A 27,024-nucleotide genomic window follows, 5' to 3' on the forward strand; every position below is an offset into this window, starting at 1 on the left:
TGAATCACCTGAACACCTTGTACAGACACCAAGGCCCCATTATGTCAATATAAATATGCATCAGGACTATGTGGTCCTATAAATGTTATGTCGAGTTTGACATTTCCCCCAACATGAATGCATCCATAATGACCTCTCAACTGTCACACGCTGCAAAAGGCATCAGGCTTAGCACACAATAATTACTGATTGGAGTAGCGATAACCTTCTGACCCTGCCTATTTACACTGAAGCAAGGGTTGAGAATAGCAATTGCTGGCATATTGAAATAAGTTAACACATGGATCTTGCACGTATGGGCTCCATATGGTAAAAATGCTCTAGTAGCAACTATCTGTTCCAACAGCCGCCACTACATGCACCTGTTGAAAAAACCTTCCCAGGCCTCTCTCACCAATGCCGCCTGTTTACTCATCCAGTGGTAAGACCTTGAAACACCACAGAATAACAGGGTATCATTGAAGCTGCACCAAATGTAGCAACTTTTGGGTTCCTCTTTCCTGCTGCTTTTTTATTTTATTTTTTCATTACGTTGGATTTATATTCCACCCTTTCTCCAAGAAGCTCAAGACAGAGCATTTGGCATCCCTCCTTGCCCTCACAGCAATTCTGTGAGGTAGGTTAATCCAGGAGGGGCTGGCAAAGCAGTGTTCCTCACCTGTCTTCCCGATTCCAAGTGTCATCACTGTTTCTGCAAGATGGGAGAGGCGCAGGGAACTCAGCAGCGGGTGTGCACAGTGGTGGAACCAATCTCTGCTCCCACTCTGCACCGAGCTCCCTGACACCTTGCCCCTCACCCCTCTTGGTAATCCTCAATGGCTTAATCCATCGATGCATTTATTCACCATTCTGTTTGTTTAACATGGTGTCTCTCTTGGCTATCAAGATGCCACAACTGAGAGTTGGTACACATGCTCTCCAGGGACAAGTCTACATTTCAAGTTCAATACAATCCCAATTCTAACCCTCAAGGATCCTTTAAGTAGTATGGGGGCTTACCTTAAGTACTGCAGTGAGGAAAGGAAACTGGAGTCCACCCCCCCTTTCCCTGAGAAATGTTTCAAAGTCCCTCCTACAGGACAACGACGACGACTAAATATTTTAAATTCACTTTTTACTCAAGAAGAAAGTAATAGTCTGGGCCTAATAATCTGTGGTCTAAACCACAGAGCCTAGGGCTTGCCAATCAGGTGGTCGGTGGTTTGAATCCCCATGATGGAGTGAGCTCCCGTTGCTTGGTCCCTGCTCCTGCCCGTCAAAGTGCAAGTAGATAAATAGGTAGGGAAGGTAAACAGTGTTTCCGTGTGGTGCTCTGGTTCGCCAGAAGCGGCTTAGTCATGCTGGCCACATGACCCAGAAGCTGTACGCTGGCTCCCTCAGCCAGTAAAGTAAGATGGGCGCTGCAACCCCAGAGTCGTCCGTGACTGGACCTAACAGTCAGGGGTCCCTTTACCCTTTATGTTTCATATTTCCTCATACAATTGAGCTCTCTTGATATTCAGCACTTGTATGGAGGGAACAAGCATTCCCTCTAGTAGTTGCTATAACTTATTCCTTAAGAATATTTGTTACCCATGTACAAATACATTGAGCATAATGACATTTATTTCCTTAACAAGTATAAGCAATACTAATAAGCAGCACCTCCAGAATTCTAAAAGAACAGCATGGTTGATAAATTTTAGTTTTATGGAACTATAGGAATTTTACTGGTGGATTTGTGGTATTTCAAGAAAAATGCTCCACAAACATCAAAAAATTACAGGATACTTCATCAGGCTTCTAGATCCCATGCTGATCTTACAGTCAAAGAAGTAAAAATAGACATTTTTATTTGAAAGCTACCTCTGGCACAATGGTAATGCAAAGAACGCCATGCCAATTTAAAAGTGCCAATCTCAGAGCTGACATTAAGTACCCTTATGTTTTAAATCTGAAAATTCTTTTTCTAAAATTAAGCACACATTTATAAGATGATGGCAGTGGAAATACTTGTAGTTAATTAGATGGGTCCTTACCTGTGCATGGTGCTGCTCCTGTAGGCAAGTCTGAACAGTGGCCTGATGAAGTTTCTACATTGGCAATTTGGCAATCATGAGTGCAGCACTGGGATCATACTGTCCCAGAAGACCAGGCCTATAATCTAGAGTTTCCTCCTAGCTTTCCAGCTGTTACTGCTATACAACAACATATAAAGCTCTTACAGGCCGAGAACTGCAATGTCTAATTGGAATCGAAGAACGGGCTAAGAACAGACCCGCTTCAGAATTATTGTACCCAACCTATCTAGGGAAGGGAGGAAAAAAAGGAAATCCAATCTACCAAAAATACGCTGCAGTTTATCAGTGCCTTCATAAACAGATTATATTATACAGCATTGTATGCACAGCACCCCTACACTGAGATGGGAAGAGGACTCATTTAATGCTAATAGACTAGGCTTCCTCAAACTTGGCCCTCCAGATGTTTTTGGCCTACAACCCCTATGATCCCTAGCTAGCAGGACCAGTGGTTAGGGATGATGGGAATTGTAGTCTCAAAACATCTGGAGGGCCGAGTTTGAGGAAGCCTGTAATACAGTGTTTCTCAACCTTTTTTGGGCCACGGCACACTTGTTCTGTGAAAAAAATCACGAGGCACACCACCATGAAAAAAGTTAAAAAATTTAACTTTGTGCCACCCTATATTATAATTATGACTGTAAGAAACACTTGCCAAATATTGTTTTCCGGCGGGTCAGTGTTGTGTATTGGCGGCTGCCAGGCTCGTTTTGCCTGAGCGTTGGGAAAGAGGAGGAGAAATAATGCTTTCCGGCGGGTCAGCGCTGTCCATTCGCGGCTCCCAGGCACGTGACAATGCAAATCGCCCTTCTCGTCGCTGCACGTCACGGCACACCAGCCAACAGTGGTTGAGAAACGCTGCTGTAATAGACAATGTCTGGAAGGAGATGTGCTTTTGGTGATACTCTGATCAAAATCTTGATAGAGACTCCTTCACAGATAAAATAACAACTTTCTATTGGTATAATTTTGCTGCTTGATTAATTGGGGTTATATAACACACACACACACACAGAGAGAGAGAGAGAGAGAGAGAGAGAGAGAGAAAGAGAGAGAGAGGTTTGCAGCTCCATTTGTTACTCAAGGAAATATATTGCCTCACTGATATAAAACCTCAAATACAGACAAGCCCCAGGAAAACTGCTGAAAAATAATGTGATAATGGATACTGCAGTCTCCTGGTGTTCTCATAACTTCTTGGAATTGTTGCATACAAATGCCCACAGAGACCCAAATATTCACCTGTCTGTCAGCACTGCTTTTACAAATGCCGGTGCTTTAAGAGAGTAGGACAGAGAGAGAAGAGGGCAGAAATGAGAGTAAGAGGATAGGTGCTGAGCTGAATCGTTAAGAGACGTAGAAATTGCAGCAAAAAGTTGCACCTGGCACCCACAGAACTCTTGCATTGTACCCTATTTACTCGAATGTAATGCACACTGTTTTTGCCCAAATTATGTTACGGAAATTAGGGTACACCTTAGATTTGATGGCGCATTAGATTCGATTGCAAGCTTGAAAAACACTGCTGACATAAGCAAATACTTTTTGGGTTTCAAGGTTTTGAAAATTGACGTGCACACTAGATTTGATGGTACAATAGAGCTGCATGAATACAGTACTTTCAACACCAATAAACCCCTGGTCCTGTATGCCAACACACTGTGCTAGTCTTGTGCCAGGAAGAGGTGTGCTCGGCTAGCCCTGAAGCTTGGGCTACTAGAATCAACAGAACGGAACACTTTTTATGTTAGCCCCTGGAGCTTTTCACCTCACAAATTGCTGATCAGCGACAAAACTTTCAGGAGTTGCTTATGGCAGTAACAATAACAGCTTGATGGCAACAGGGGAGCACTGAAAGCAAGGTTAAGCATAAAAAAAACATATTTTGGGGGTAGGATTCTTCTAATTAATCCAGCTCATTTTAATATGTGCATTTCAAAGAAAAGATAATTAAGAACACACGTATTCATGGTCTCTTCAAATTTCTAAGCATCTTTATCAGAATCTCCAGAACTTGATTCACTTTCAGTGTCACTTTTATCTGTATTGCTATCCTCTTCACTGCTCCCTTCACCGGTTTCTTCATCTTCTCTAGCAGCACGTTCGCTTTCTAACGTGGAAATATAAAAGATACAAAGGTAAGTCACTCTTGCAACTACCTTTTCAGGGAGTAATCTGTGCATTTCCTGGCTTCCATCGTGGGCTCCCTTCTTCCTTCCTCCCTTCTCTTTTTGGGGACAGGCATCAGCCACAGCCCTTCTGCATGCTTCCCATGTTACTTGCTAGTGGTGCTGCTTCCCTTGAATCCAGGAAGTGTTTATATCTTAAGGGAAGAAGCAATGGACAGGGACCTCTTGGAATGTCTTCTTTCAATAGTGCCAAAAGGAGCACAGGGGCAGATTCCTTGGCTGGGTGTACACTGATCTGTAAAAACACTTATAAAATATAATATAGTTCTCAATTGTATTTACAGTTTTAGCACTTACCTAATACTAGTTTTTTCTCAATAAGTGGAAGAAACTGCAGGGCCTCAGGGTTTTCTGGTTCATATATTAGAACTGGAATTTGATAAGGAAGGAGGAGACATTATTGATATCTATAGGATGAAACAGAAAATAGGACTTTGCAATAATAGTTTGACCTACTTCATAGAAGTGAAAATATATTTCTCATAAAAGTACCGTATTTTTCGCTCCATAAGACGCACCTGACCAAAAGATGCGTCACAAAAAACAGGGAAAGCCCTGGGTTTTTTTTTTTTGGATCAGCTCACAGTTGTGCAGTTTTTTTGCAAAGGGGGAAAGCTCCATTTTTTCCAGCATTTTTTTCAGCATCAGCTCAAAGCAGCTTCTTTTGCGAATGGGAAACGCCCCGTTTTTTGGGGGTATCAGCTCACAGTTGTGCAGTTTTGTTTGCAAAGGGGGAAAGCTCCATTTTTTGAGGATCAGCTCACAGTTGTGCAGCTTTTTTTGCAAAAAGGGAAAGCTCCAATTTTTTTGAGCATCAGCTCAAAGTTGTGCAGCTTACCTTGCAAAGGGGAAAATCCTATTTTTATGGAGTTCAACTCACAGTTCTGCAGCTTCTTTAGGAAAGGAAAGGGAGCCATTTCAACAGTTTCCAGACAGATAATCTAATCAGCCAGTCACATGTCGCTGGGGAAACACAACAATGGAGGCCTGGGCAAGGGGGTGGGGCCGGGAAGGGAGCTAGCTTCTCTTATCTCCCTCCCGATCTCTTGCAATCTGCTGCTGAGTGGGTTCTCTTTCCCTCTTGTTAGCCTTTAGCTCTTTCTTAAAAATGAAAAGCACAATCTGCTTTTCGCCCCTGGGCAATTCAGCTCCAGGGACCATACATTCGCTCCATAAGACGCACAGAACCCCCCTTACTTTTTAGGAGGAAAAAAGTGCGTCTTGTGGAGCGAAAAATACGGTATCTCCGATTCAACAACAAACTCTGATCTGGAAGCACCCTAGAAATTACTTGCCAATATGTTTCATCAAGGCAAACCAATGATAACATGAAATATACAAAAGCATTCCACTCTTTTCCAGAATCATGAATATGACATGCAAAGTGGGGGTTAACTCTTTCCTCTCCTGTGCCACAGGGGAGGGCAAACAGTTTGCAGGTGCATCAAGTCTGTGGTGAAGAGGAGGGGGGTTTTTTAAAAACCACTTCCCCATATGGCATGGTCATAATCTTCATCATAGCCCCCATGCTGCTATTAACTTTTTTTTATATATAAATGACATTAATGAACCTCATGCTATTATCTAGTTTCGCAAGTTACCATTCTGTTAATTGATACAGGAAGTGGTTGAAAACAGGAAAACAGAAGGAACAAATTCTCCTCTGTGCCTTTCACTTTTAATGCATAATGCTTATTCAGCATTTAAGCTTCTGATACTGAAACAAGTAGCACTAAAAGGCTGGGGCAGACTCTTCTTACCCCGAGGCCATGTCTACTGAGGCCTCATCCGTGCTCGGTCCAAATATTATTGTTATGTATGTTTATTGATTTGGAGTGTTTACTTTGAGACTCCTCCCCCCAAAAAAGAATTCCTGTGGGTGCAGAAAGACAATCATATCTGGTGGGCTTAATGATGCCTGTCATGAGTCCAAATTTGGCCCGTGAGGCCATCTCTTCATACCACACTCACCTGCTTCTCATCGAACATCATGAGGCCACAAGTGAACAATTATGCCTTAAAGCAGGCATCCCCAAACTGCGGCCCTCCAGATGTTTTGTCCTACAACTCCCATCATCCCTAGCTAACAGGACCAGTGGTCGGGGAAGATGGGAATTGTAGTCCAAAACATCTGGAGGGCCAAAGATTGGGGATGCCTGCCTTAAAGTGTGCTCCTGGTTGTTCCTTGCGAAGCGAGGAATCTGCCAGGGCTTATGAACAGCACTATGGAGTTCTTGACTGTGATTGTCAAAATGGGCTTCCAGTTGGAGAAGGTTCCCCACCCCTGTGTTAAATGGAATGTCACAACTTAGGAAACAGATTTGGGGAAACAATGCAAGTCAGAAAAAAATCTTTTACAGAACTTACTCATCTGACAAAGCTTTTTTGCAAGGCTGTATTTCTGCTCCATTATTGCCTTCAGAAACTATAAAGAAAATTTAAAAGTATGCAGATTAATACAAATACGAGCCAATATGACTCAACCTGCACTCAAGTCAACTCAAGGGTGCTGATCCTGCGATGCAAAGTCCAGTTTGGACAGCTTCAGCATGACAACTTTTTCAAACTAAGGACACATGATGCTTGGCACTTTGTCACGTAGATCTATTCCTCCACACACCGTATGTCATTACCAACTCATCTGCAGTGATCTAAAGCATCATAAAGACTGTGGATATTGCAGATGATCTACATGCATCAATGTACCACTAGGAAGGAAGAGTCTCTTATGTTCTAGGCTGTTTTCTTCCAGAGGCTGCTTATCTGGAGTGGCAAGTACAGTCGTACCTCAGTAGTTGAACGGAATCCATTCCAGAAGTCTGTTCGACTTCCAAAACATTCAGAAACCAAGGAAGCTCCTGCAGCCAATCGGGAGCTGCAGAACCTGCGTCAGACGTTCGGGTTCCAAAGAACTTTTGCAAACCAGAAGACGCACTTCCGGGTTTGCAGTGTTTGGGAGCCAAAACATTCGACTCGCAAGGCATTCGACTTCCGAGGTACAACTGTAGTTTCTTATTCCCTTTTATTTAACCAAAAAACCCCATTTTAGATGTATTAACTGCAGTCATGCTTATTATGCTCTGTTAAGAATCAGTCTTGTATGCATCTAACCTCTTTTACAATCATCTAGATTTTAAATAATATTTTGATCAATGTTTATCACACGGAGAAGTATTCAAAACTTTACTCCTCCTGTAGGAACGGCTAGTTTTGCCAGAATATATGTTTGCTTAATCATTGGTGGTGGTGCGGGAGTATTTGTACCTCTCCCATTAACTGTAGCGGTGCAATTCTCTTTTCAACTTCATAGTCACTTTGTTCATTATTTTCGTCCTCTGAACTCTCTGGTGTCTTCTTGTCAGCATTTTCTTTAGCCACATCTTCCCTTGGCTTCTCAGTACTGACCTCACCACTGGGTAGCTTTTCAACAATTGTGGAATTTTTCATGTTTTCATCTACACAAAAAAATTATATTATAGACGAAGAGGAATTAATAAACATTTCTGTAAGCAAAATTGTGACCAATTAGATTACCTTTCCCAAAAATTTCAGGGGCTAGCCTTGCAGCAGGAAAAAAACCAGAGGGTCCTGACTCATTCATTATAGCGTAAGTATTCATGGTTTAGCACCCCCTCTACAAGATGTTAGTCTTTAAGGAGCCATAAGGCTACTTTCTGAATGATTGCTATTTCACTGTATCCTGTGTTAAATAATATTTCAACACAGATATTATTAGTAGAATAAAGAGAGTGTGAACAGACAATGAAACCCCCCAGGATACGATCTAGTCAAATCCATGCATTTTTAGATCCCACTGATTTATTTTATCATGTTTTTATTTTGTCTTTTCTCCAAAGAGGCACCAACCCTAAGGGTTGTGCTACTTTATCTCCACATGCTTGGATTTGAATCCATGCTTCTTCAGCTCAGTTGCACCAGTCTACCTACTGTTCCACACCTGCTTTCAGTAGGACAACCACAATAATTAAGGAGTTGAAACAACTTCACTACGAGGGAAAACTAGCATGTTTGGGGGTATTTGGCTTAGAAAAAGACAGCCGAGGAGTATGTGATAGAGCAGGCATCTCCAAACTGCGGCCTTCCAGATGTTTTGGCCTACAACTCCCATGATCCCTAGCTAACAGGACCAGTGGTCAGGGATGATGGGAATTGTAGTCCAAAACATCTGGAGGGCCAAAGTTTGGGGGTGCCTGTGATAGAGGTTTATACATATATTCATTGTGTGGAAAGAGTATATAAAGAGATTTTTTCCTTCTCCGTTTCCCACCCAACCATATTTTGTCATCTGTCAACATTAAATGGCAGTAGATTCAGAACAGACAAAAGAACTTTTATACATAACACCATTTAAATTACCAGTAAATCCGGGATGTGTACCCCATTAATCCTTTTTAGATGCCTAGTAGAGACATAATCCACATAATCTCTATACAACTGCCCTGAGACCTCTGGGTATAGGGTGGTATATTAATAATAATAATAATAATAATAATAATAATAATAATAATAATAATAAAACTTCCCTCCTTTCCAGATAACTCTGCCAAATGTGGACTACTATCTCTTCCTCCTGTCTTGATCATGAAATTCACATACCAAGTATCTTTGATTCCATTGCTTTGGTACACCTCTGCCAGCCTTGTCAGTCCTCAGACGACACTCCCAAATTTTAAATCCACATGAGCCTAGACTTTTATTTAGTAGGGTTGGATGAGCCACGACATCACATACAGTTTATGACATGAGAGTTAGCTCACAAAGAAGTAATCAAAAGCAGCAAAAAGGGCTATATGCGTTGAGCAACTGCACAAGTCAGAATTTCCTTAAAGGAAGGAAGAACACACCACTTGTAACAGTTTACCTGTCAGCTATTATAAGGATTATAAAAAAGAAATAAAGGTACAGTGGTGCCTCGCTTAACGAATGCCCTGCTTAACGAAATTTCCGCTTAACGAAAGGTTTTTTCGAGCGGAGGTTGCCTCGCTAGACAAATTTGTTTTTACGAAAGATTCGTCTAGCGAATCACGGTTTCCCATAGGAATGCATTGAAATTCAATTAATGCGTTCCTATGGGCAAAAAAAAAATTCAATTTTTTTTCCAATGCATTCCTATGGGATTCACTAGACGAATTTTTCGTTATAAGAAAATACCCGTGGAACGAATTAAATTCGTCTAGCGAGGCACCACTGTACAGTGAAACTGAAAGGTGGTGGCCCAATTCATGTATCCCCATAAGTGGCAGACACCATCTTAGAGAAGGCAATCTGCTTTCTTTCTCACATACTCAAAAGAGACCGCTCCTTTTAAGATAAAGCTCTTTGTAACATGTATTAGGCTTCCCTTTGTTCATATCTGTAATTAACAAAAAAAAACACCCCAGAACTATGAAAGTTAAGGTGAGCAATGCCTCTATGTTGCTTTATCTATCTGTGATGCTACAAGAACAGCTCCAAAAATAGCAATGATGCTGTGGGGAGACCAGAATCTCTCCCCACATACCATATTTGGGAAAAAAAACCTTCCCTACAGACGATACTGAGCGCTGAGATCGGCAGAGGGTGCCTTCTTGGGAGTTCCTCAGCCCCCAGAGGCTTGTGGGGAGGGTGACAGCCTGGGAGAGGGCACACTCTGTGGCGGCCCCTAAGTTGTGGAACTCCCTCCTCACAGAGGTTCATCTGACACCTTCACTGAACAGCTTCTGGCAAATGCTGAAGATCCATCTCTTTAACCTGACTTTTGACACCTGAGGTGTATATTTTTAGGACCCACCTTATTTTTGTGATTGTAAGTTGTTTAAACTGCTTTTAATATTGGGTTTTTAACGTTGCAACCCATCATGGAAATTTTGGGTGAAGAGTGGTCAATAATAAAAACATTCTTGTTTAGACAAGCCTACCCAGATGCTTAGAAAGAAAATTTAATCTACTTTAGTATTTTAACTTTTGTATGCTTTAAAGTGCAGTTGTGGATTTTTCTTTATTTTGGTGTTTCACCTTTCGAAACTGCTTGAAGTTTTTTATGGTCCAGCAGTGTATAAATTTTATTAAAAACAAACAAACAACAACAACATAACATTACTACATTTTGGGCTAAAGCATACTTTAGTAGGGTGATCAGCAGCAATAAAGACAAAGTTAAAAGTATTCCTTAGTTGTAGTACCTTTCATTGAAGCTTACACTATATCCATGAGGTTCGAATTAAGATGAAACACACAAATTAATGGCATCTCTCGATCAGTCAATAAAATACCTTTTTGATATTACATTCAACTAAACCTAGACATACTTTATAGCTGAAAGAGATTAACAAAAGAAATATATTTTGTTTGAACCAACCATTGACTTCCAATTCTGTCTTCACCTCAGTTATCTTAGTTTCATGATTCAGCCTCTGTAAATCAGTTTCTAATTGTTGATCATTATGAATTTCTGGGAGAAGAGAAAGCAGAAGAGATAAAATGCAGCGCGAATCAACAGCAACAATGTTTCCCCCCTCAAATTTATGTCTTTAGGGTAGAGAAATCCATACTATTTCATATATCAACATGTTTGATAGTCCAGGGGTGGCCAACTCCCAAGAGACTGCGATCTACTCAGAGAGTTAAAAAATGGCAGTGATCTACCCCCTTTGGGGGGGTTCAGGTCAAGGTTGTTGAGCTTTTTAGGGAGCAAGAAAGCCCTGTTTTGGGGTGTTCAGGTCAAAGTTGTTGACCTTCTTTTAGGGAGGAGGAAGCCACATTTGGGGGGGTGCAGGGCAAAAATGTTGAGCTTTTTTTTTTAGGGGAGCTAAAGTTGTTGAGCTGCTTTGGGGGGAGCCAATGATCTACGACAGATGTCCAGTGATCTACCGGTAGATCACGATCTACCTGTTGGACGTGCCTGTGATAGTCTAATGAAGCTAGCATATAGTAACAGAAAGGTAATTTTTTCCCTGCCAAGAAAGAAGTGCACACGATGTCAGCTGATACTGAATTCAACTCAGAAACCACAATGTACATGCAATCCTCATCTTCTTTCATTTCAGAGAGAGAAGCACTTGTAGAACTGCATGCTACAATCTATAGGCAATTAGCGTATTGTAGTCTGTAAAAAATATAATCTATAAAAATATAGAATAATTCATACTAGGTATTGTAATATGGGTGTCTCAAAGCAAATTAATCATTGAATACTTAGCAGGTATGAAAATTAACTCTTATGAAGTAAGGTAAGGAAAAGGTAAAGGACCCCTGGATGGCCGAGAGAGCTGGCGTTTGTCCACAGACAGCTATCCGGATCATGTGGCCAGCAGGACTAAGCCACTTCTGGCACAACGGAACACCATAACGGAAGCCAGAGCTTACGGAAACGCCATTTACCTTCCTGCCACAGTGGTACCCATATATCTACTTGCACTGGCGCGCTTTCGAACTGTTAGGTTGGCAGGAGCTGGGACAGAGCAACGGGAGCTAACCCCGCCGCGGCGATTCGATCTGCCAACCTTCCGATCGGCAAGCCCAAGAGGCTCGTGGTTTAGACCACAGTGCCACCTGCATCCTACTCCTGCTCTGATGTGTGCAGAGCTTAAGTAAAGGCCAGGGTACATAGAATAGTGCTCTCACACTCTCTGCAGAGATTATTAGGACACCGACACGCTTAAAAATGCTTCATGGGAGCATCACTGCCACTGGGAGATGGCCTATCAATGCAGGTAGAGAGAACACAAAATAAATGGAACTACAAAATAAAATGATGACAAAGAAAAGACAGTTGGTGAGGATTCCCTCTTGATATGGAAAGCATACAGAATGCTTGCTGCTCACGTAGATACCACTTTATCAAGATGAATCATGTTCAGCAAAGGTACTTTCAACTGTGGAGGGGGTCATAGCTCAGTGATAAAGCACATGCTCTGCATGCTGAAAATTCCAGGCTTGATACTAAGCGAATCCAGCAAAGGTGGGAAAGACTCCTGACAAACCCTGGGAAGCAGCTACTAATCACTGGCCTAGATGAACCAATGGTTTGACTTGGGGCCCTTCTAGATATCTTTTCTATGATGCACACATTTGTGCTCATGGTGGTTTTAGGGCAATTATACACAATTTATCTTTTAATACTGTTTGCACCTACAAAGGCTACAGGGTGGCATGCTGCTTTTGTTTCTAATCCGTGCACCTCCTGTAACTTCCCGCTGAAACCCTGCAACTTTACGTAACACAATTTTTCCTGGGTTGCTGTTTTTCGCCCCACTTTAGCTGCATTACAGTGCAAGACTGCCCTTCCAGATGGTAGTAATGTGATGATATTAGGGAGGCATCACAGAACAACTAATAGGGCAGAGTGATTTATGGACAGCCCAGTATAACTCTACCACTGATGCATTGTTGTTGCATTACTGAAGAATACCATGGCTGATGACACTGAAAGCCACTGAGAGGTCAAGGAGAATTTACAAGGACACATTTCCTTTGTCTCTCTTCTGACAGAAGTCATCATGACCAAAGCAGTTTTGATGGCAAAATTGGGCCAATCCCCAACTGAAATGGATCTAGAAAATCAGTTTTCTCAAACAGTGCTTGGATCTGGCCTGCACATGGCTGACGGATAATTTGAACTCTACTCTCCTAGTCTGCAGTCTAGTAACACAGAACTGCATAGGTTCTATATATATATATATATAACATATGCAACATAAATCTCACCTGTCTCTTCTTCTATGCGGTCAGGCAATCTTACACTCATCTTTGGATTTTTATTTCTTGCAATTCTTTTTAAATTATTCCCCCTAAATATTTGCAAGTGTTATTCAAGGGAAGACAAAAAAAAAACCAACACACGTTTTTGAGACTACAGAGATAATATGCTTTCAGGTTCAACACAGCTAGAGTGGTATCCAGTAAAAATAGTTATCTGAAAACAAAATTAGACTTGGTGCTAAAGGCATCATTTGCATTTAATATGCATGTCTTAAAAATGCAAATAATAACTATTAGGATAGTTACTGAAATCACAGGAAATAGGGGAGGGACTTCCTTCCTATTGCAATCATCAGATCAAAAAACCACCCTTCTGAAGCTATTTGCATTTCCTCTTAATGCAAATAGCAGCTTCAGAAGGAAGCTTTTTGAAATAAATAGGGACTACAGTGGTGAGGCAAGGGTTAAACTCCTTCTCCTTGCCTGCAGTGGTTTCTTATAACTATCAACTCCCACAGCAGTAATGTGCATTTTTCAAAGTGTGCACTTTAGATACAAAAATGAAGTTAACATTGTATCTAATTTGGTACTGAGCTGCCTGATTCTTGTGCCAGTGCAAGCATGCAAATGATTCCATGTGCAGAGAACAAGCTCAAGTTACAAGGAGTTCCACAAATGCTAGAGACGGCCTCGTTCTATTCTACGCTGAAACATTCCTGAACGATTCAGAAAAAAATTGAGACAGTTTGAAGGCTAGCAAACCTTTACAGCGCCACCCAGCCATATGGAGCTCCTGGATAAATGGCATAACCTCTTTGTTATGACTTTTCAACTTAGCCTGCCTTCTCTTTCAACTTTATCTTTTGCCCATCTGCTGCCAATTAATCTTGAGTGACAAGAACGAATTTCATATTTCCCAGTGGCTGATTGAAGGCTGCTGCACATGTTACATTTGCCATGAAGAGACCTCCAAAATCTTGTGATAAAGAGATTCCTGCCTATAACATTTGGAAGCACATCCCATGCAGAACACCACCATCAATGTATGTCACCAATAGCTACAGACGATCAAGGTGCAGAAGCCCTCAACATGGCAACTGAGTTCTGTGCTTCTAAATGTCACAGCTGGAGCAGGAATAATTCACCGTGTGTGTGTTTTGGCAGCACCCCATGATGAGCAAAATACACAGACCAAGCCACACTTTCTTCCACACATGCCTCAAGAACTTGTTGGGATCTACAATAGGACAGTGGTTACTTGTTTGAAAATTTTTGTCAGCAATTTCTTCTCATAATGAAATTAATTAAGAACGCAAATGAAGTGAGACTTGCTTTTCTACGGATTTAGCTGCACGTAACAAGATCTGCTTTGATGGAGTGTAAGGTCTGCTTATAGATTCATTTCCACATCCCATGCTGCCTTGGATTAAAAAAAATAATAAAGGAAGGAAGGAAGGAAAAGAACCATCACAAAAAAGTATTGACATCAACTGCAGAATAATAATTCCACTAAAATGTAGATTCTAACCAACTGCTGCAGCCTTTTATTTATTTATTCTTTTCTTGTATTCAAGTACATTTTGAGAATCCAAGATCAAGGGCTGATTTTGAATTAGTAGCAAGTCAAATAAGAGTATGTGCATAAAATACATGATTCAAGCTGGGGAGCAATCAATACAACTTCTTCTAAAAACTTATTTTGAAACATGCAGCACTATAGAGCAAGGATATATTATTACAGAAACTCAGCTTTTTCAAAAGTGAAACTCAAACTGAAAGAATTTGATTCAGCTAGCCAACAATAATCAGTATTGGACTGCAGCATCTGGAATACCCTCTTCATAGTTGATATTTGGGTCGCAATCAGAAGTATACTTATTTGGAAAGAAAGCCCAACTTAAGTGAGAGTAATGATAGTACTTATCTAGTGATATATACACTCATGTTGACAATCAAAAGGTTAAAGTAGAAAGATATGTGTTTCTAGTTCTTTAAATATAAGAGAGGTTGCAATCCCACACATACTTACTTTGAAGTAAGCCCCACTGACATACGTGAGTAAACATGCAAAGGATTGTGTAATCTATGACGAATAATTGCACTATCTTTCTCTGACTGGTTAAGAAGGCAGATCATATATGAGCTGCACAATAGATCTTACCGTGGAATTCTTTTAACAGGTTCAAGGACTACTTCTTCTAAAAACAAAATAAATTGAAATATTTGGTTCAACTGATACACATTCAGATTATCCCCTACCCCCCCAAAATAAATAGAGTAATTTTAAATTTAATGAAGCAATAAATGTAATATAGTTTCCCAAGCTTTTCTTAACATTAATTAACAATTTACAACATCTCTTTGAGCCAGTGGTTTCGTTCTAGCCTGTTCCCTCCACTGCAAGGCAAATTTCCCTCAAAAAAATCACACGGAAAACCCTCGATTCTTGCTCATTAGCCCAATTCCGATTAAAAGACTATTGGCTAAGGGCTTCCAATCACTGCTGGGGCTGACCAACATACAACCGTTGGAATGAATAGGTTAGACTTAATATTTATTTAGGGCAAAGGAATAAGGGCGAAATTAGATGTGATCTTAATTGAATGAATTAAGAATGAATTAATGAAGGGAGGCATTTTAGGGGGAAGGGGTTTTTTTGGTGGGGGGAGGAACACAGAATCAGGAAGGTGGGGAGAAAGAGCTATCGCAGCCCCACATGGTTATTTACTTACAAAATGTATGTGGTAACAGTGTTCACACGACTAACATAATATCTAGGTGTGTACACAGATCAGGCAACAGAAGTGGCACACAGGTCAGGAAGCAACAGATGTTTCAACCACCATTGCTCATCTGTGGCCCAGTTTCTGTGCTGGCTTCTGTGTCTCCGATGCCCACAGACCTTAAAAAGTGCTGCAAAGTGGAGCAGGAGGCAGAGAGAAGAAAGTAAGGCTTCTATTCTAGAGCAAAGCCATGTATGTACCAGAAAGAGTAGAAGCAACCACAAACTTCTCCAATGCATTATTTTATGTAAGTTGCATTGGGGATTCTGCTGGATTAATGAAATTAGATCAATCAACCAAATACTAATGCTTACGGAGGAATGCTTTCTATTCTTTAACTGGCAATTTGTTTTGAGTTATAATTAAAGCCTAGTTTCGTCCCTGGTTTTAATTACCAGTATGATTTTCTAAACTACTAGCACCTTTGTACCAGCATCCAGAATTCTAAGACCCATAGCTGCCAAGTTATCCCTTTTTTACAGGGATTTTCCCTTATGCTGAATCGGCTTCCTCGCGAGAAAAGGGAAAACTTGGCAGCTATGTACTAAGACACCCCCCCCCCCAAAAAAATCAGTGCAGTTTGAAAGCAGTGGTTAAAAATCAGTGGAGTTTTGAAAAGCTCAGCAGATTTACCTTTAGGACCAAACACATGCAACCTTCCATTTTGTCTAGTCTTCTGTTCCTGCAATAAAGACAAAAGTAAGAACCAACCACAAGACCTGCCATGTACCGGTAATTTTGCCTAAAATTCTTCACCGTGATTTCTCTGACTACTGAGAATTCCCATAAGTTGCAATAAAACACTGAAACACAGATATGACTCTTGATCAGTACAAACTGATTAAAACCAAAACATCAAGAAACCATTAAATACCAACATATCAATTCCTTTTAAAGATAAACGTATATCAAATTTGAAATAAAAACTTTTACCTTCATTAAATCAGTCCTTCCTAAGCCACTAAGCCTATATAAGACAATAAAATGAGTTGCATATATAAGGAACAGATTATTCAAGATGATATAATGCTTAAAAATCAGCTTGCATCCTAGCCTACCTCTCATATTTGACATAATAGAGTACGGTATAAGAATTCATCACAGCCAAAGCACTGTAGACTAGTCCAGTAAGCTTTGCACTGCAGAACACTATGCTACCTTATTTGTTTTCTGCTTTTTTAGTATTTCTGACCATGAGATCACAACCAGCAGTTCATTACTTTTTTTGAAATCATATTTCTTAAAGTTCAGAATATGTATCCACTACACTCAGCTTTCCTTTTCCTATATATAGTGAGCCCCAAGAGGACGTGATCTCTTCCTTCCGTGGTTCCCACTATTTCCACCTCTGCCTAAATGAACTCCGAGGGCATGTATTACCCATAAAATGGCCTTACTACTTGATGCCCTAAGTATTCAGGCAGGATGATAATGGGAAAAGGAAGTCTCTTGGGTAAACATGCCCAAGGCTGTTAAGGGCTTTATACAATAATAATAATAATAATAGTAATAGTAATAGTAATAATAATAATACCTTAAACTTGGCCCATAGCTAACTGACAGCCAGTGCAAATCCCTAAACAGCCATGTTACATGCTGGAGGTAGGTTGCTCCTAATAGCAGCTGAGTCACAGCATTCTGCACCAGCCTGTAGTTTGTGGACCAATTATGGGTCTACACAGAGCATTTTGCAACCATCCAACCCTGAGGTTATCATTGCATGCACCTCTGTGGCCAAGCTATCCCTGTCCAAGGACGGGTATGACTGGCACACCAGCTAAAGCTGCTCTGAGCTACTGAGGCTGCTTGGGTCTCTAGTGACAAATATGGATCCTGGATCACCTGTAAGCTACATATGTGGTTCTTCAGGAAGGAGTGAGACCCTGTTCAGAACAGGCAACTGACCTTCACAGCTTTTCTTTAAAAATAGTTTGTACATGTGCTACAGTATTTTCATGTAACATGCACTCCGGTCTTTCAGCTGTTGTCCTAAAAATACTTCCACGTATGTAGGTTCCATTCAATCAGCTGGATTTAGGCTGTGCACATGACCATCTCCACTGCACTGCTCCACTGGGTTTTGAATCCATGCCCACATGGAATTAGCAACAATCTAGAGCTATCCTGTAGTTTCTTGTAAAAATACTGCACTTTCATGCGATTCATTGCAAGCCAGCTTCATTCCAATTTGAGAATGGCAACAGTACTGAATGTGTAGTGAAACCCAGGTGTGTACATTTGAGGTTGTGAGTTGGGGCTGGTTCTACATGTCTGATGTCAGTGTGGGTAGGGGGAGTTAGAGAAGTCTCTTTCCTCTGACAAATCCTCTTTAACTGAACTGTTCCCTATTTTATTTTAAGAGTTTTATTTTATCTCTCCCTGTGTGTAAAACATACCTACTCATATAGTGCACCCACAAACACAAAACCCCTGACTTTATTTAAGCTGGCAATGTGTACATGGCCTTATTTTCAACTTGTAGAGATGGTCAGGAGGACAGAGCTGCTAGTGTCTTATAAAAGAATGCAGGGAAAGAAGAGACCAAAATATCCTAGGACAGGCTTCCTCCAACTAGGCCCTCCAGATGTTTTGATACTACAATTCCCATCATCCCTGGCCACTCTTCCTGCTAGCTAGGGATCATGGGAGTTGTAGGCCAAAAACATCTGGAGGGCCAAGTTTGAGGAAGCCTGTCCTAGGATATGCCTTGAAGGCACGTAAGGCTACCACCTTGCTGAAACTGGGAAGGTTGGGGTCCGATCACATATTCTCAGAGGGATAAACTGAACAATGGCAAGAACCCATCTTCCTTTCCTTACCTTGGCAAAGGCAAACGTGTTTCTAGGACAAATCCATCTAAAACAAAATGTTTGAGTGTATTTTGCATGATATCCTTAAATCAGACCTGCATGTTTTCAATGTATAAATTCAGCATGACAGAGTATAACATTAAATTGATAAACTTTTGAGATGCATTTAATTTAAAAAAAAATCTTAGGAGACATATTGTTTCCCTCCCCTACAAGTTTTTATCGAAATGCTCTCCCCATACTCTCATGCTCCAGGTCATGGATCTCCTCACAGGTGCACACATCCTTTACATTCCACGCTACTCCTTCCTGTTTGGTCTATTCCTTTTGAATAAGTTATATCCCTCAATTACCACATTGCAGTCCTGTATCTCATCCCACTAAGTTTCAGTAATGCCAGAGCTCAAGTTCATCTTGTTTATTCCCCATGCCCTATGCATTAGTATAGAGAAAACGGGAAAGTCATTCCCTCAAGCTGCTTCCTTCTTGGTTTCCCCCCCTGCCCATAAGCAGGTTCCTGTACACCAACAAAGTTATTATCCCCAGTACTTGGTGTCCCCCTGTGCTCTGAAATATTGTCTTCTTCCCTCTTAGGATTCAGTTTAAAGCTCTCCTGATAAAGTTTGTGAGATTCCTAACACATTTTTGCCAACTGCTGTCAGGTCCAACCATCTCTTGCCAGAAGTCCTTCTTCATGGAAGTGGAGACCATGGTCCAGGAAGCCAAATCTTTCCCAATGACACCATCTGTGCAGTCAGTTATTTACTTCGTGTTTTTCTTTCTCTTCCTGGGCCATGACCTTCAACAGGAAGGCATGATGAAATAAACACTTGTGTCATAGGATCCTTTCAGCTTCCCACCCAGAGTCTCATAGTCCCTTGCAACACATTGAAGACTGTGTTTGTTAGTATCATTTTGTATCCATATGGGTCAAAAGAAAGGGGTAATGGTCAGTGGGCTTGAGAGTTGGAAACCTCTCTGTCACAGGTTGAATCTTTGCACCTAGAACAGGGATGTCCAACCGGTCGACAGCGATCGAAAAGTCGATCCCCAGTTGATAGCAGTCGATTGCAGGCTCATATTCCTCTGCGGGGGGAAAGGAGCATCCAGCCCCAGCCCCTCGCTCTGTTCTTCATTCGCACACGAATACAAGAACAGAAGAAGGAGTTACCGCTGCCGTAATTACTACTTGTTTAGTGATTTATGGCGCCCCATCTTAAAAAGCCCAACAACTTTAGCTTGACGTCCCTGACCTACAAGAAAGCACACCTCCTGGGGCATCCTATCAAGTCCACACATCGCTATCCCTGTCCCCTTCAGTAGAAAGTCACCGACCACCACACCTCTCTTCCTCCTTTGGGAAGTGGCAGAAGTCCTTCTATCCACTGCACCTTCTGCAGTCACCTCTGTGCTCTCTGAGGCCTATGACTGATGTCCCTGTTCCTCTGACCTAGAATCAATGTCCAAGGGTAGGAACTGGAATTAACTGTGAAGTTCCAAAGGCACGGTATAGTTCCTGACAGCCCTGCTTCTGTGTTTTATGTTCTTCCAAGTGTTTGCCTCCTGATTAGGGTTGGGGGATATGCACAATTAAGCCACATTTTTTTACCTCCACTTCTCCTCTAAACTTTGCCATCCTTGGTACAACTTGACTAATATATCCATGCCTACCATAGAAGTATAAATCTTTTATTTATTACAATTTGTGCCATAAGACTAACAACTGGCTAAAAACTAATTTGGGAAACTATGTATATAAACCCTGCCTACATCACATTTCAATATATGCAAGTGACTTGGATGCAGGGGAATTTCTGTAATTTAAAACACAACACAGGATGTGTAGCTCTTGTTTAAGAGAAGGACGGTGAAACATTTGCTGTCCACATGTTTTCATTGAGTAGCACAACTCTCCACAGAACAGGAATAGCAATTTCACAATTCACAGGTGAAAATGGGCACATTCATGCCAATAACTTCTATAACAATGCAATCTTCTACATGTGTACTCAAAAGTAAGTCCCATTGAGTTGAACGAGGTTTGTTTCCAAGGCAGTGGCTATCCAGTTGCAGCCTGCTATAGTTCTATGCACACTTCTGTAAGTTGTTGTTGTTTAGTCGTGTCCGACTTTTCGTGAACCCATGGACCAGAGCACGCCAGGCACTCCTGTCTTCCACTGCCTCCCACAGTTTGGTCAGACTCATGTTGGTAGCTTCGAGAACACTGTCCAACCATCTCATCCTCTGTCGTCCCCTTCTCCTTGTGCCCTCAATCTTTCCCAGCATCAGGGTCTTTTCCAGGGAGTCTTCTCTTCTCATGAGGTGGCCAAAGTATTGGAGCCTCAGCTTCAGGATCTGTCCTTCCAGAAGCTCTGTATTCAATCCCATTTGCTCTGCATGCACAGCACTCCCTTCACTAGTTTGGAAAGTGGTGTGCACATGGTGTTACCCCCACATATCTATCCTGTCATTTCTTATGAAATACTGCATTTTGATGCATCCCCCCTCCAACCCAGCTTTCATCTGAATTGAGAAAAATAATGACACAGCTGCTTTTTAAGCTGGTAATCTGTACACAGCCTTAATGGGACTTACTTCCAAAGTGGACAAGTATAGAGTTGCACTCTTAGCTCTGGAATATTGATAAAAGCATTAAGAACAAAAAAACCTATGAAGAATTCTTATGACAAACAAACCCTACCCTCTTCCTTTTAAGCCTTTTTCCTTTTTTAAAAAAGAGGGTAGGGTTTGTTTGTTTTTTAGAATATAAGGAGCTATAAGAAAGTACTTTCAAATGCATTGTTTACTGCAAATACCTTCAGGAGCAATGACTTCCATCATTCCAGAAACCTAAAAAGATGTAAAGGAAAGATTCCAAATGGCATTTTTAAGAAGCTTAGTAGGAGCAAATAAGATGAATATATTATATACAATGCAGTATGGCCTGCAAAAGAGGCCACAGAAAGTTTCCAAACACTGTTTCTTAGTTGACTTTTTACTGAAACTAAGTAGAGAGCATTCACAAAAGGGAGAAATATATAAAAAGACACCCCAATGTACACTTGTGGCCAAAATTGTAGAAAACCTTTGAAAAAAAGTGTATTTATGAGGTTTGATGGCTCATAACACCTTATTGGCTCTCTAAACACTCATGCTCTTTGGCTTCATTCAAATGAAGGAAAGCTACTGCATATCAACCTAAGCAAGTTGTGCTTCATTTTTCTGGTTGTTTGGCTATAACTTTTGATAGAATACAGATAACTGAACAAACGTTGTGGCATTACATTCTTCATTAAATTATCTTTCTATTGATATATCATTTTATGGTATTAGTATAAAAAGGGAGGGTTGTTATGAGCCATCAAACCTCAGAAATACACTTTTCCCAAAAGGTTTCCACAATTTTGGCCACTAGTATAGTGATGAATGCCTTTCTCTGCAAATTGTGAGTTCTTCAGGTATCAAAAAGACCTGACTCCTAATCTCCTCCCCATCCCCAGCGACATGGTTGTTAACGACACCTTGCATCTGAAACACTATTATATTTTTGTTTCTAAATGTGAATTGGGGAGTGTTGGAAATTTGGGTGCAACTCAGCATGCAGAAGAGGGGTCTGGCATGGTTTAAGACAGACAGGGTTAGGGAACTCCAAATTTCCTGAGCTCTCTCTATCTCTTTTGATGTTACATTTAGACTGATATTCTCAGGTTGTGCTGTTTTACAACTTCCTGTTACTTTCACTTCTCTTTTAGACCTCAAAATGAGACATCATGCTGGAACCATCCTCCAAGGGAACAAAGGAGCAAGCACAGCTGCCTTGTTCTACTAGAGACTAGTTAGACTAGAATTAGGAACTTGTCTATCCAAGTACGTATTTCATACAATAAAGTACTTTGTTATTTTTCTTACCTACACTCTGTGTGTGATTGCAACTGGTAAAGTCTGCTAGATTTACTCCCTTAATGCTGCCTTACTCAGCATACTAAAAGAGTTTCAACAGATAGCTGGAACCAAATAACTTCAGTATAGAATATATACCAATTTTTAAGATAAGGTTACAATCAACGGAATTGTGAAAAAATGTAATTGATGGACGTGCTGACATTACACTTACTCTATACAGATAAAACTATACTGTAGCTCACTTTACTGGTTGAACAGGGGAAAAACATAAGAATATGGAATATAATTTCATCCTAATGTCAAATGATTTCAGTTAAAATCCTTGGTTTTATCTTTGACTTCCTTCCTTCCTTGACACACAGACCTATTTACACCATCACAATACCAGGTCGATTCTCTCTTTACAGCATTACAAAAACATAGTCCTTTCTATCTGCCTCCTTGGCAGAACACTGAGTCACATCAAGCTGGCAATTTTTTTTTTGCCTTGACTACTAGAGTTTTCTCCTCTTTGGTCTTTCCTTATCTCACTTTGGCCCTCTACTTCTACCAATCGCTCTGCTTTCAAAACCATTCACTTTTGTTCACCAGACCATGGAAAGTCTTTCCTGAAATTCCTACATTGGCTGCCTTGCATGCTCCAGGATTGTGCACAAGTTTCTTGTCCTTACCTTCAAATCCCTAAATTTCAACAGCTTTATCATTTTTAAGAGAGAGAAAGCATCATAACCAGAAATGGCCTACTTGTTCAGCTATCTAGGCTGCCATGGAAACACAAGTGACAGACAGTGGTTAATTTCCATATTTAATTTCCATATAATTAACATAGCTAACATAAAATGTGGGTGAACATAGCAGCAACTAGGCTGTAATGTATGTTGCACTTCTTCAATAATGCAATTTGTGCCATTTCTAGTGTGAAAGTGTTTGCTTAAGCAAAGAAAAGTTATGACTGATCACATACTGCAGATCCCAACATATTTTTGTGTGTGTATCTGTTATATAACAGATAGATTAGAAATCTCAAACAGCAATAATGCTTAATATTCATTTTAAAAACATAGGGAAACAATTCCTCACAACTTTTAAAGGGTAAAACTTATGTGTGATAAGGTAAAATGTTTACATCTAAAACAATGGAAAACAAAAACAAGAAAGGATTACTTTAGATGTATGGCTCCACTTATATATCTGCTTTGCGAATGTATATTATGCAGCGCTCATCTAAGCACCTCAATTAAGGTATAGCATGTAACTGCAGAGGCATAATTTTTGGAGTAACAGCCAAAACAGCTTTTGTGAATGCTACCTCTCTGGGGAATTAGCATATATTCGGGGAAAGATAATTATAGGATCCACTTAGTGTCACAATGCTCTGGATGGGTCAGGATGTTCTTCAGGAAGTCAGACTCCACTTTGCATTCAAAGTAGAAGTACAGTAACCTCATTAATAGTTGCCATGTGACCTTCCCCAGCTCTATTGTCACATCAACAGGTAAGCCATAAGATCACAACTCTTGGCTGTAAGTCTTCCTCTCTCAGTACAGTGTTCAGATTTAAATTTGCACACAATCATGTGTGCAACAGCTGTTATTTCTACAGGACACTAGAGCCTCTGCTAATCATCATATACATAATCTGAAATCCATTTAAGTTGGCAAACTGAATTCAGCAAGCCTGGCTTGATTTCAAATGGGAACAAGCCAACTTAACTGCTTTGTAGATCATAACCAACATTTGATTAATGACTCATGCAGCCCCACAGCCAACATTTGAATAGGGTGGGGGAGAATGCGAAACAGGCACCACTAAGGGTATTCTGCTATGGAATAGTATACAAGTCTAGTAAATCAATAAATGTGTATATGCTTAATATCACCACAAACACATCACTTCCTTTTGACTGCAGAAGGTTTGGCCATTATCCCTAGGTCCTGGATTCCAAATCCATAACCACTAACAGAATTTCCATGTGTCCCCCTTCAGCATACACAACTAATTAGGTCTGTTTTTCAATCTCAAATATTAAAATGAATGAGATTGCGAAGAGATTATTTCCCATTACCATCCTCAACTGTCAAATAAATTGATTTTATTAGCAATTGTGTAGAAAACTAAAAAAAACAAACACTAAGTGACTGTGTTAGTGGTACCAAGCCTTCACTGGAGCTAGAGCTGCAGCTGCTCATACCCAGGGGTGCCTATTCTGGAACAACAACAACAACAACAACAACAATGTATGTATATGCCACCCATTTTACTGGGTTGCTGCAACCACTCTGGGCGGCTCCCGCCAAAAATTGAAAATAGTAAAAACACAATACAACATTACACACTAAAAGCTTCCCTGGACAGGGAAGTTATACACCAGATCCACTAGACCAGCCTTTCTCAACCCTGGGTCCCCAGGCATTGTTGGACCGCTGCCCCCACCATCCCTGCCTGCTATCCTGTCTGGCTATGGATGATGGGATTTGTTGTCCAACGATATCAGGGGCCCAAACGTTGAGAAAGGCTGCACTAAACATCTCAATGTTTCTTTTGTTCATCGCCTGCAGGGCTGCTGTGCTTTTAACAGGGAGAATGTGAAGAGGCGGCAGGAAGAACTTCTCAGCATGGCAGTGCTGCCAACAGAGAGTAGGGCAGCACTTGCTGAATTTATTCTGCTTGTTGCTACAATAATTAAAAAACACGACATTTTCATTGGCAGTGGTGGTGCAGCAGCAGCCATTTCCCCCACTGAATTGCATTGTCGTTGTTGTCAAGAATTTGCATTGTTGTTGTTGTTGTTGATGCTACAATAATTAAAAACCCGGCATTTTCCTTGGCGGCGGTGGTGCAGCAGCCAGCTTTCCCACTGAATTGCATTGTCATCGTTGTCAATCATTATTATTGCTATTATTGTTATTGTTATTGCAGCTTTTATTAAGGGCTACAGGTTAAAAAGGAAGGCCACCTTTAAATACGTGGGTGGGGTGGGGTCTCCTACCTTGGGGGCTGTCGGCCTGGGTATCCCCTGGCCCAAGACAATATTAAACCTAGATAGGGGGCGGAGGGAAGAAGAAGAAGGAGAGGGTTAGAGCTGCGCTGCTCCATATCCTCGAAACCCCCTCGACGCAAAAAAATAAATAAAGCAGCGCTGGTGCTAGGCTACCTGTTCATGGCGCGGCCGAGCTACCTGGGCTCATTCAACTGACTGGGGCAACGCAAAGGACGCTCCACTCCCAGCGCCGACAGAGCGCCCACAGGCCACAGGCAGGCCGCGTCGTCACCATAGCAACGCGCAGCAAGCGCCGCTTTGTCAAGCCTCCGGGCCGCCTGGAAAAGGGGGCCGGGCGGGAACGGAGGGGCGGGGCGAAATGGTTCCCACCTGCGAGGAGAAGCGGTCCGCCGCAGTCGCGCCTTGTCAAGCAGCAGCAAAAGGAGCCAACAGACAAAAGCAGCACTAAACTACCCCCCCCCCCGCCCGATTGTGAAGGCCTGCGCCGCACACTCTCATTGCTCACATGCCCCCGGTTTTCGGCGATCTGGGTGGGCATACACGTGTCATACTCGTGCATACTGGATTAAACTGCATAGTAAACTGCCCGAGACGTTTTGCTGCACATGGTGCTCGCCCGCCTGGGTGCCTGGGACTTGAGGCAAATCGTCTCCTATGCGCCTCTTTTCCTCCCCAGCAGTAAAAACGCAACAGAAATAAGTTTAAATATAAAGCAACCATGCCCTGCCTTTTCACGATACCCAGAATCTGCTGACTGAGGCGATTGCCTCCTCCTGTCTGACTGCGGGTAGTCTGGTTTTTTTTATTGCAGTCACTTAACTCACAGCATGGGCTATGAACAGTGCTTTTTTCCTTTAAAAATGTTTAGGCGTGTACTCTCATTTTGACTCAGGAAAATCACCATTTTATAGTTCAAGTCGGGAAAAATAAATGCAGTAAATGGACAAAGGCACAAAGATTTACAAAATGTTTAGGGGTATGCGTCCCCTAAACAAAGCAGGAATGGAAATGGGTTTGTTGCTGTTGTTATTAAATGGCAGTGGAGATTATGGGTTGCTTGTCCGTTGGGTAGCTTTGGATTCAGGCAGTGTGGGATAATAATAATAATAATAATAATAATAATAATAGAAACATGATTCATATGTATGACAATTTCACTAGATTTCTCATGTGTCTGATAGGTCATGTCCTTCAATTGATAAACAAGATCGGGGCAGCGGGCAACTTTTTTCACAACAACAATATTCAGTCGAAACAGCCAGAGGTCCACTCCAGGAAACAGAGATCCAGGATCGGGATGAAATGAACTTTTTCATACCTAGAAAATGACAAGACTCAATCTGACAACTTGATCTCTGGCTGTATTGAAAATTAGGGTGTAGGGTGGCGTTGATAATTCCCTGACCCCATCAATGCACATGCACTGAGAGGGCTTGGGATAAAGGTTTCAACCCTTTTTACCATCTGGCTTTATGACTACATAAAATAAAAATATGTAGACAATTTTACTTGCAGAGCTCTACAATGCAGTTCTGCTGACTGTTATGTCCATACACTTTGATTTAGGATGGGCTCAAA

General features: G+C 41.3%; 1 protein-coding gene across 3 annotated transcripts; it reads right to left on the reverse strand.

The window, feature by feature from the left end:
- Positions 1-2,927: 2,927 nt before the first annotated feature.
- ERICH2 (glutamate rich 2) lies at positions 2,928-25,707 on the reverse strand. 3 transcript variants are annotated; one of them, XM_035135590.2, is made up of 14 exons: positions 25,600-25,707; positions 25,435-25,483; positions 21,359-21,392; positions 18,552-18,588; positions 16,666-16,699; positions 16,366-16,414; positions 15,111-15,147; positions 14,282-14,365; positions 12,956-13,038; positions 10,608-10,700; positions 7,514-7,704; positions 6,617-6,674; positions 4,547-4,618; positions 2,928-4,170 (listed from the first exon to the last, which is right to left on the reverse strand). In XM_035135590.2, exons 1-14 carry the CDS (start codon positions 25,605-25,607, stop codon positions 4,046-4,048), a joined length of 954 nt encoding a protein of 317 aa, XP_034991481.2. In that variant the 5' UTR covers positions 25,608-25,707; the 3' UTR covers positions 2,928-4,045. The 3 variants fall into 3 exon arrangements, with proteins under 3 accessions (XP_034991481.2, XP_060137180.1, XP_060137186.1); XM_060281197.1 differs by lacking the exon at positions 14,282-14,365; XM_060281203.1 differs by lacking the exons at positions 14,282-14,365; positions 25,435-25,483; positions 25,600-25,707 and having other exon boundaries at positions 18,552-18,637.
- Positions 25,708-27,024: the final 1,317 nt, after the last annotated feature.

This window comes from Zootoca vivipara, chromosome 1 (assembly GCF_963506605.1).
Source record: "Zootoca vivipara chromosome 1, rZooViv1.1, whole genome shotgun sequence".
NCBI classification, from domain to species: Eukaryota; Metazoa; Chordata; class Lepidosauria; order Squamata; family Lacertidae; genus Zootoca; species Zootoca vivipara.